The sequence below is a fragment of the Grammomys surdaster genome, unplaced genomic scaffold (genome assembly GCF_004785775.1).
Source record: "Grammomys surdaster isolate TR1022 unplaced genomic scaffold, NIH_TR_1.0 125114, whole genome shotgun sequence".
Classification (NCBI taxonomy): domain Eukaryota; kingdom Metazoa; phylum Chordata; class Mammalia; order Rodentia; family Muridae; genus Grammomys; species Grammomys surdaster.
Window position 1 is genome coordinate 320,535 of NW_021620017.1, and position 11,890 is coordinate 332,424.

At 41.0% G+C, this 11,890-nt stretch overlaps 1 protein-coding gene across 1 annotated transcript in view; it reads right to left on the reverse strand.

The window, feature by feature from the left end:
* Window positions 1–2,529: 2,529 nt before the first annotated feature.
* The window catches only part of Sh2d4b (SH2 domain containing 4B), a 73,731-nt gene continuing 64,370 nt past the window's right edge, over window positions 2,530–11,890 (reverse strand). The window contains exons 7-8 of the mRNA XM_028785131.1: window positions 7,521–7,741; window positions 2,530–2,622 (exon numbers count right to left, since the gene is read on the reverse strand). Coding sequence (XP_028640964.1) covers window positions 2,530–2,622; window positions 7,521–7,741 — 314 coding nt within the window. The remainder of the gene's footprint in view (window positions 2,623–7,520; window positions 7,742–11,890) is intronic.

Below are 11,890 nucleotides of genomic sequence, written 5' to 3' on the forward strand. Positions count from 1 at the left end.
AACAAAAGACAAGGGTGAAAAAGGACAAGTGGAGTACTCAGGTTGAGATATTCTGAGCCCACTGACAAGTCTAGAAAATTTAGGCCAATGTGTCATAAGGATCCCTGTGATACAATGTACCAAGAATGTTTTCTTGCCCCCAAATTCAATCTCAATCAAGCCAGGAAATATGAAATACAGCCAATACAGAAATAACAACAGGAAACAATAAGACAAGTCCAGGACACAGATCATTTTACAGAACTCTAATTTATACAACCAGTCAGGGGTCAAGTAAAGGAGGAAGGGTGTTATCAGAGACTTAAGAGCATGCCAGATGCTACATGAAAGTCTTGTTGAGACCCTAACAGAAGAAACTTACCATAAAAGATGCTTCCTGGTCCTACACCTTACTGAAGAGCTACTGGTAGTTGGTAGTTTCTGGGGAAGACAGAGTCACTCTCCTTTGGAGATGTGGGCCCTAGTTAGATTTCTATGATTCAGTGAAAGGTCACACTCATGCTCACATGACAGCATTAATTGTACCTATGAGTTATTTTTTATGAATACATGAGTATTCTGGGGCAGATCTGGGGAATAGGATGGGGAAAGGGAACAGTAAATATTATCATTTTTCATTGTATAGATATATGAAATTCTCAAGAATATAGAAAAAAAGTTTAAAAGATAATAAATAAATCCCCCACAAAGAACCATGTGTGGCAAAGCACCATTGGCATATGTCCACATGAGGCTGAAGAACATGGTGAATGAACAAAAGCAGAGTCACTCACACAAAACTGGCTATAACAATAGTCATGAGGGTGGTTGATGGCAAAAGTGGTCAGGGATGCAAGAAACAGAAGAGCCAAGAGGTTGAGTCGAGAACAAAGATACCTTATTCTCTTTAGGACACAATTCTCAAGGCAGATAAAATGGTTTCCTGGTGTTTCCAGAGTTCATCTATTCTTTTATATATGCCAAACCCATTGCAGCAAGGATTATAATATCACAAAGTTTCAGAGTGTGGATTGGAACTGAAGCCTTCCAGATTTCAGAACCTGCAATCTTCCTGTGACATCTGCTATCTCCTTGTCTATCATCATAAGGGAAAAACATGATTATGCTTAAATTAGACACTGTGATGGTCTGAATATGCTTGGTCCATTATTAGGAAATATGGCCTAGGAGATATTAGAATATGTGTGGCCTTGTTAAAGGAAGTGCTCGCTGTAGAGTTAGGCACTGAGACCTTCCTCCTAGCTGCCTAGAATACAGTCTCTCCCCCAGTTGTCTTCAGATCAAGATGTAGAACTCTCATCTCCTTCTCCTGAACCATGTGTGTTTGCAAGCTGCCATGCTTTCCATCATAATTACAACTGACTGAATCTCTGAAACCATGAGCCAGCCCCAATTAAATGTTTTACTTTGTAAGAGTTGCTGTATTCATAGTGTCTCTTTGCAGCAAGACTCCATCCTTGAGAGTTACTGAGGTATTGGGAGGTTATTCTCATTAATATGAAGAACAGATTAAGGAGATGGAGGAATTAAAATGAAAACATAGCTAAGCCTTTAAGTAGAGAGCACACAAAGAACATTCTAGACAGCAAAGACCTCCCTCACCAAGTATCTAAACCCCACCCTTGGATTTATAATTCGTTGCAGATATTCTGTACATTCACATGACATCATTACCTCAATTTGCAAAACCAAAGCCACATGTTAGATGAGATAGGAGAGGCAGAAGTAGTTAAACAAAGAATCCAGCACAACATTAATCTCCTGTTCTGAAAGCTAAGCATAGCAACCATGGGTAATACTCATGATGATATCAACAAGTCCAGAGCCGGGCAGTGGTGGCGCACGCCTTTAATCCCAGCACTTGGGAGGCAGAGACAGGCGTATTTCTGAGTTTGAGGCCAGCCTGGTCTACAGAGTGAGTTCCAGGACAGCCAAGGCTACACCGAGAAACCCTGTCTCGAAAAACAAAAACAAAAAAATAAAAAATAAAAAAAATAAAAAATAAAAATAAAAATAAATAAACAAGTCCATAAACACTAGAAAAGATGCAACATGTGTGTCTTCCATGTTAGTTAGTCACAAGCCTGCTTCTGTTATCTCTGTGACTTTATGAAGTGGTATAGAAAAGAATTTGCTAAAAATGATCGATGTTGGGAGTTTTTCAGGAGGGCATTCTCTCAACAAATACCTATTGAGTGTTGACCCTATATTAAGTGAAAGGTTCGGCACTGGAATTGCTTTGGGTTACTAAAACATGATCCATTCACTCTAGGAGTTCAGCTTAGCACAGTCATGACAGACAGGCCTCCAGGAGCATCATTATTTGGGGTTTCTGTCTTGAGCTTTGGAATGGGAATAGTCTCACAAATGCAGTCACATTTTGTAGGTCACAGTCTGGAGGCTCACTAACACAATTATTCATCTGAAGAACAGTGGATCTTCCAGAATGCCATGAGGCTTTGAGTTGGGACATTCTTAAGCTCAGGTCAAAATCGGGATACTCAAAGGAGTCCAAGAGAAGGAAAAAAATCATTCAAACAGCAGGTGATAGTCTGGTGGGCTATCCCTCTGTCCACAGGGTTCCTGTAGCAACTCTCCCCCTGAAACGGTGATGATTTCCTCCTAAAGGGAAAAGAGAAGAAAAGAAATACAATTCAGATCAAGAAGAGATATGAACATTCATGGGGAGTCAGGTAGATAATGGTTAGAGACACAAAGACTAAGGCTATACATCTACCTCCCCTCACTCAACTTTCTAGAAACAAAAGGGAAAACCTTCCTTTAAAAAGAAATATATCTGTATAGTATGAGAAAATAAGAAGGAAGACAACCACGTAATATGTGAAAATATTGTTGAAAAACAAATAGATCGTCTAAGAAATGCAAGCTGGGGAAACCTTAGGGACACAACTTCAAGTAAATGTTTATCCTTGTTGCTGATGAAACTAAGACGACTGAAAGCATAGACACTGCCATTCCCCTCAGAGAGCTACTCGTTATTGGCCCCAAAACTACATCAGAAGACATCAGATTTGGGAAACATAAATTGTTTACGCATGAATAAACTTGAGATTGAAAGTTTGTCACAGTTTGAATACACTTCTCCCAGGGAGTGGCAATATTTGGAGGTGTGGCCTTGTTGGAGTAGGTGTATCCTTGTGGTGTGGCCTTTAAGACCCTCATACTAGCTGCTGGAAGTCAGTCTTCCACTAGCACCCTTCAGATGAAGATGTAGAACTCTCAGCTCTGCGTGTACCATGCCTGCTTAGATGCTGCCCTGCTCCCACCTTGATGATAATGGACTGAACCTCTGAACCTATAAGCCAGCCCCAATTAAATGTTGTCCTTTGTAAGACTTACTTTGGTCATGGTGTCTGTCACAGTAGTAAAAACCCTAACTAAGAAAATGTGGGAAAACGTGTCTTATTATTGAGGTATTTAAGGACCACCTCAACTATAACAGATTCAAAACTCAGTAGTCCAACAGATTTCTAAGAAAATACCAAACTTATAAAGGAAATAAAAAGAAGCTTTAAGAGATTTACATTATCTTTCTCAACAGGGTAAGTCATCCATGAAACAAGAGAAGGCTGTTATAAGAAAAAATGAGCATACAATTGAAAAAATATGACTGTTCAAATTAAAAATATTTTCAGCAGAATAGACATAACTAAAGAGCAATTTGGTAGATACAGAAATTGTAACATCAAGAAAAAGATACCTAAAAATAGAAAATGGACCGTGAATAAAAAGAGACAATTTACAGGTGACTAACTGGAAGTAGCCATTAAGTATATGAAGAGACACCTCAGCAGCAGAGGCCTAAAGAAAAATTCAAGGTAGACAATAGTGAGCCATGTGTCTGCCCATCTGAGGGAAGAACAGGCCTCAAATAATTCTGGCAGGAACATGAATTTCTTCCATGTTTTTGGAAGTCAATCTGGTAGGTCTTCTGCAATTAAAATGTGCATACTTTTCTTTCCGGCAATTTCAGTTCAAGGAATCCTGGAAATCACTACATATGTATGCATAGTGACAAAGTAACATATACATAGTACAGAAGTCTCTGAAATGCTGTTCATAGTCATAAAACAGAACGTAGAAAGATGAGCACAAGAGGAGAATGAGTAATTAACCTGAACCCTACACCCATACCAGGGAATCTTGGTACACATACCACTGTGAAAAGATCTGCCAGGCATATTTGTTGAGACAGGTTCTTACACATTGCAGGCTGGCCTTAAACTCAGTCTATAACTAAAGATGACCTTGAACATTTGATGCTCACTTCCCCCTTCTTGAATACTGAGATTACAGACTTACTTCTCCACTTTATATGGTGCCAGGATTCAAACCCAGGGCTTTGTGCTAAGCACATGCTCCAATAACTGATATGTGTTCCCAACCCCTCCTAACCACATTTTAATACAGATCGAACCTACTGCTGATTTTGAAATGCACTCTATACAGTGATACCTCCTTGAAACCTCACAAGGATGTCACTGATCTACCCAACTGAAAGGGAAACTGAGTCAGAAAAGCCTGAGCAGTAACCCACAGCCACACATAATAATGAAGTTAGGATTTAAACTTGACATTCTGGTATCAGAGACCATGCCTTTAAACACTACCTTCTAATTAAATGCCTTTAATTAAATATGGCTTGAAGGTTAAATTGTTGAGTCATGTGATGTAAAATTCACAAAACTGTATTTTCTTATGAGCATAAGTTTTGGTATTACTGCCTGACAAATAACACATGGCACACCACTAACTCAAGGTGGAAGATGTAATCAGGGCTTGAAATCAGTGAAACTGACATGACTAATATAATCATGAATTATAATCATTAATAGTGTAATTAAAATTTAATTTATCAAAACTGACCACCAGACTTCCATGTGGGCATAGATGATATCTTTGTATAGGGCTTGAAGTGAAATTGTTGATCTCCAAAATTTAAATCTGGAATGAATAAAGTCCTTCAGAGATGTCTGGTGTGGCCTTCCTGTGTGGAACCTGCCCTAAAAACTGAGCACTGGCCCTTCGATGGAAACACTGCTGGAGACAAGGAGCCAAAGCTGCTGAAGTAGCTTATTTTGAACAAGAAAAACAAACACTGGGGCTCAGTAGGAAGGACAAGCTGGAGAGGAAGGCAGCTGGGGGCTGAACTCCTGACTGCAGCTGGTATCAGCCATTGGAACTTGGCCCAGTGCCTTGGCCTTCCTGGTCTTGGTTTCTTGGTCTGTGAACAAGGTTAATGTGCTTCCATAACACAGGGGTCACCACGGTTACGAGGGCATGTATGCTTGACCCAGAACAATGCTACCAGAATCCACTCCCTCCCTTCCTTCCTCTTTTCTTCTTCCTCCTTCCTCTGACTGTCAGAAGGCCCTTCCCAAAACAAGCAGAAATCCACCGTGACCTAGTCTAGATCCACAACAGGACTCTGAGCCCAGGCATCTGTGAATGAACAATCCTCTCTTCTGTGTTCTGTCCTCTCATTTTCTCTGTCTCTGCTTTTGGTGTGGTCGTGGTGGTGGAGCTGGTGGTACTGGTGGTGTTAGTAGTAGTAGTAGTGTTATTATTGTAATTGCTGCCGCTGTTTTTACTTTGGTTGGTTGGAGGTTCTGTTGTTGTTGTTGCTTATACCCATGTCACCCAAGCTGTTCTTGAGCTGGTGAGTCTCCTGCCTCAGTATCCATAGTGCTGGGATTACAAGATGTTTCTCAGCATGCCTAGCTAGACAGGTGATTTTCTATGTCCTCCATTCACAAGGCCAGGTGAGAAGATATCTCTCAAGGCCTGGGGTCTTCCGTGGATAGATAAAATAAAGAAAGCAATACATAATCCAAGAGACCCTATTACAGCAAAAGCCTAGTGCAAGCAATTCTGTGACACCTTGTACACCTGTGGGAATCAATTAGATACTGGAGCTGGAGTTCCCATAACTTTATCCCAAAATCCCTCAGACCTTCCTTTCTTGTTGCTGAGGTACAAGTCTTCGTGCAGTTATAAGAACTGCCAGCAACTGCATTAAAATGAAATCTGCTTCTCACTATGACATATGTGAGACATTTGCAAGACAGTATGTGAGCCAATGATGGGACAAAGGGCAGAGTACTGGGCACAGGATCACAGGATATAATTATGTATAGGATATTGTTTAAAGTCCACAAGATCTCAAATAAGCACTGTGTGTATTCATCTGCTCAATGCTATAGTTTGAATGTGTTCCCCAAAAGCATGTGTTCCAGACATAATTGCAATTTAATGGTTTTAAGTATAGGACCCAGAAGAGGTAAGCAGGACCTTATGGCCTCTACAAGTGAGTCAAAGCCATTGTCTCAAGAATGGGCTTCTTATTATAAAGTGACTTTGGCCCATGTGTGTATGCATGTGTGTGCGTGTGCATGTGCGTGCGTGTGTGTAAGAGAAAGGGGAGGGAGAGAGAGAGATGCATCCATATGCATCTGTACACAGAAGTGAGCTTACCTGTGCTCATAGGCAAGTGTGGAGGACAGATGTCATTCTCCTGCTTAGGTTTTGAAACAGAGTCTCTCCACTGAACTGACACTTGCCATTTTGGCTACACTAACTGGTCAATGCGCCCTCAGGATCTGCCTGTCTCTACCATCGAACCCTCACACTCAGCACTCGGGTACACGTGTATGCTGCCATCACTGGCTTCCATTCACATGTTGGGGATCTACGCTCAAGCCTCATCCTCATACAGCAAGCACTTTACCCGCTGAGCCATCTCCACAGACCCAGATGTGGTCCCCTCTTGCATTTGCCCAGTCTCTTGTTCTCTCACCCTGCTTTGCTCTTCCATATTTTGAGAGGAGATGGTGTAGGAAGAAAGCCCTCCTTGAGTGACGGTCCCTCGATCTTGGACTTCTCAATCTATAAAGGTCTGAAAAACGGGTTTCTGCTCCTTATAAATTTTCCTTATAAATTTCCTTATAAATTTCTGTTCCTTATAAATTTAAATGATGTGCTCTATTGTAATGGCAACAAATGCAGGGGCTGCTGAGACTCTCAGTAGGACTAAATGGCATGGCCAAGGTCACACATGCCCCAAGGATAAAAGCAAGTTCAGACAAGAACACTCGTAACTCTACTGTGTCTAAGTTGCTATGGCCACATGACTGCTTCCTGCACTGCAGCTAGCTTCAAAGCTGCTCTGGATAGGAGTGGTTCAGAGGGGCATTCCTGAGACTAAGAGAAGGACTTGGACAGAGAGCCAGCTGTCATCTCCTTGTGCTAATAACTTAGAGAAGAGAGGCCTGGAAGTAGGATTACAGGTACGCCGTGCCAGTTAAAGCATGAGGCAGAGAGAAGACCATGGGCCCCAGAGGTTCCCTGAACAGCCAGTGGTCTCTTCTAATCGAATATGACATAGTTCTGAGACTCTACAGTCTTAGTTTGGAGCCAATGCCTGCTGCATTTGCTCCAGGCTTTCTTCAACCAAAGTTTCTGCCAATTCCACGCCCAACTAACCCTTCAAAGAGGGTTACCTTGTGAAAATCAATGAGATCTGTTAGGGTGGCATGGCGATTAGGATCCACTCCGAGAAAGCTGTAGAAGTCCCCAGAGGCATCTACAAGGAAGTGTTTGAAGCCTCTCTGCAGGCGGTAGGACAGGGTATAACCCCAGATCTTTTCACTGACACGAACCAGAAATGCTCCCTCAGTCATATTCTCCAGAAGGTCTTCTGCATTCTCTCGGCTAATAATCCCTAATGCAAAAGAAGAAAATGAGAAGAAAAAATTAAAAGGCTTTGGTAGGTTCTTCATCTCCTTCTACCTCACAGCCAAGTCATCCATTACCCTTTTTTCTCTGGCTCAGTTCACAGATCGATCATGTTTTCTGGGGTGTAGGAAGGAGGAAAGGGGTCTTGGAGAGTTGGCTGGTCTCTGCTGCTGCAAAAGTATACTGACCCAGAACAACCAACAATGAAACCGGGGATAGTATTTCGACAAGGACCAGAATGGAGCATGCTTTTCTCCAAATTAAACCACACTAATTTGGATTAATTAGGTAAGCAAGGAATTACTAATGAACTGGAATTATAGCATCTATTGATTACAAATACTAGAGAGCCTTAAAGACCAGGGTTAATGACTAGTCAGAATGATGGAGGACCATGCCACATTGACCTGGCACAGTAGATGAAACCTAAATGGTGTTTTCCCCTAAGGCAGGAGGGTCTAACCTTGTGCCATTGAAACACAAAATTGTCAGCAACAAAGCTCACTCTAGAATAATGCACAATCATAATGCCTAGAGTATGTTTACAATTTTCTTCATAGCTGTTCTGAGGCACAAGTGGTCCCTGTATATGATCAAAGATTCCTCTGAATGTTTATGCACACTGAGCACAAGGTTTCTAAGTGGGTAGAATAATAAAACTCCATTTCACACAGGGACTAGAACCTTCTAAGGTACTTTGGCTATGTCATGTGGTACCACCAGAGTATAGAAGTCAGGTCTGGCTTTGTAATTATATATGCATTGACAGCAACCCTTGGAAATGCTTTCATAAAGCTGCCTTCATCCACATGACTGGGAGAAGGCAAGTACTTGGTAGGTCAAACTCTGAAGAGCAGGGAGGTAGGAAAGAGGGAGGGAGCCAGAAGTATATTCATTCTTCAACACTTCCCTCCACCAAGGGATCTTCTGTCAAAACCTTAACTTCTCCAGTGCTCTTTGATATTTCAGTGACTAAATTCAGATCTACTGTAGCCTTAAAGTCCAATAAAAGGTTCCAAATGTTTTTAGTTGATTGGTTGGTTGGTTGGTTTTGATCTAGTAATAGTTATGGGTCTGCAGAGTCTTGTCATCTTCTGCTGTTTTGGAAGATCAAGAAATTTTAATGAATTCCCCACTGCATACCTACTTGACTACTTGACAAGGTATATACCCTTTATATGTTCCTTATGCCTGAGGCAGGAGACAATGCACCACACTGCCAAATGAAGTCAACATGCTTGGGGGTTCACATCCCCTCCCAAAACTCAGAACAAATGGCAACCAAGAAGGCTAGCTCTCCCCAATCAAGCAAAGTAAGTGGATAGACAAAGAGATAGAGGAGCAGGAGGAGGAAGGCCTCATAGCAACAGAACAGTTAAAGCAAGTACATTGTCCCATGAAGAGGTAGACCAGAAAGAGATATCAGAGGCACAGAAAAAATTAGTTGTGATAATTTTAACTGTCAGCTTGACACCGTGTAAAACCACGAGAGACTATCTAGATCAGACTACCCTGTGTGCATATCTGTACAGAACTGTCTTGGATGCTTCCACTTTATTATGAGAAGACCTACCAGAAAAGTGGGTAGCACCATTCCCTGGTTTGGGGTCCTGGACTGTATAAAAGTAAAGAAACCTAGCTGAGCACTAAACATGCACACACTTTTTTCTGCTCTGGACTGTAGAAGTAATGTGACCAGCCGCTTCAAGGTCCTGGCCCTGATTTACCCCATAGTGATGGACTGTAACCTGGAACTGTAAACCAAATAAATACTTTATCCCCTAAATTACTTCTTGTTCAGACATTCTGTTACAAAACCAGAAAGGATTCTAAAACAAGGTTGTGTATCAGTTAGGGGCTTCCTAACCTAGGAACTACATCACTACTACATTTCTAAGTCATGACACTGGTATCCAGTTATCTCAGCATGAATTGCTTGTAAATGATTCCATTTTGAGGCATGACAGCTAAAGATTGTACTAAGGGCCATGAGAAACTCACTAGCTGGACACACTGTGACTCCCATCTCATCTAATCTTGAATAACATCTTAATATCAACAGATTGTAACAGTGAATACAGAGGTTCAAGATTTCCCAAGGACATGGAAATGTTGAGGGTAGAGTCCAGACTTGGACTTGGGTCTTCAGACCTCCAAGTGCAGGGTTCTTTGCTCTATACCATGTTAACTCATAAAGGACAGAAATGGTAGAAAATACAATAAAGGGAAGATTAAGGCAGACTGCATGGAAACATTGGAGAGGAACAAGAAGTGTGGCTTGATAGCTTGGAAGATTGTGTGTAAACAGCAAGGGGAATAATCGTAAGGTGTTAACAGGAAAACATGGTTGAAAGAGTATCATGATCTATCTATTCATGGGTCACTCACATAAATGTAATGTTAAGGAAGTGGACAGAATCTCAGGAGCTTCAGAGACATAGAGGACAGAATAGAAACTCTGACAACTGTATATTCTAATCCTAGAAGGGAGGCAAAAAGAGGAGAAGAGATGGAGGATTGAGGCAGTACTTAAAACTGAGTGGTTGAGAATCATCAAAGACATATGGTGAGGTTGTACAAAGCTACTTAATATTCCCTTTGTCAACCAGGGAGAGAGAGAAGATTTCTAATAAAGATCAAACAGGGTAATTTCTCAATTGCAGTAATAGAAGCCATAGGAAATTAGATTAATATAGTCAGTGTGGTAAGAGCAAAACAACTACATTTAATAAAACAATCTTTCAGAGAGATGGGTACAATAAAGTCTTCCTCTGAAAAGTAACTTGAGGGAGTTGATTAATAAAGGATATATTTCAGAATAAAAGAAAATATACCCTGGGCAGAGAATCTAAGAATCCAGGAGGAATCGTGAGTATATGCTGTAGGTCAGTCTAAAAACAAACAAACAAAACTAACATTACAGCACAATGAGAACAAGGTTTCTTTTAAGATCAATTACAATAGATAATGAACATTCAGTACCTATACACAGTGGAATTTTACTCAGCTGTAAAGGAAAATGAAATGAAGGAGTTTGCAGGAACATGGATGCTTAGAAAATATACTGAGTGAAGTAACCGAGATTCAGAAATACAAACATATGTGTTTGTTCCACTCAAGTATGGATCCTAGCATCAGATCTTTATACATATGTGTTTAAATTGGAGTATTTATAGAATCTAGAAACTAGAAATGAGCCATTCGTGCAGAGGAGGAAGAAAGATCTTAAGGGAGGAGGTGTCCTATTTTGGTTTCTATTTTTCTGATAAACACTGTAACCAAAAGCAATTTGAGAAGGAAGGTTTTATTGGCTTACAGTTCAGTAGATCACTGCGGGAAGTCAGGATAGGAAGGAACTCAAGGTGGGAACTAAAGGCAGAAACTGAACAAGAACTTTGGTCCCTGTGATTTGCCCAGCCTTCCTTCTTAGATCACCAAGAACCTCCTAAATATGGGAAGCAATGCTTGCAGAGAGCTGGACCCTGTTTTACAGATTTGCTTATAGGCCAATCTGATGGAAGCATTTCCTCAACTATTTTCTTCCCAAATAGCTTAGGTTGTGTCAAGTTGGAAAAAAAAACTTAACTAGCCGGGACAGGGGGATAGTAAGGGATAGTAGGACTCAAAGGATAATAGAAACAGAAAATAAATGAGGAAAAGAATTCAGTAAGGTATGAAAGACAAGATTAACTGGAAAATAAACACACTGAGACTCCTTTTACATCACAGAGCTAATAAACTGCTGAGAAATTAGCAGATAAGCAACAAATGGAAGAAAAGAAATGATAGATAAAGAATTTGGGATCAAGATTCCACCTGGTGGAAGAGAGGAATTTGTACTTGCACAGCACACAGGGTTCCTCAAGACTGTTGCTGTGTCCACTCAACAGTTTCTTCTTGACCTCAGTGCCCTCAGTGGCGTCTCTACTTGATCTGTACTTTCTAGTTCAAAGTCATTTTCAGAGTTTTTAAGGCCAATCTGAGCTATATGGTACCCTGTCAGAACGAAAGAAGTAAGGAGGGAGGGAAGAAGGGAGGGAGGGAAGGAGGAAGGGAGAGAAAAAGTCTGAAATCCACTCACAACTAGAAAGTACAGATCAAGTAGAGACGCCACAAAGGGCACTGAGGTCAAGAA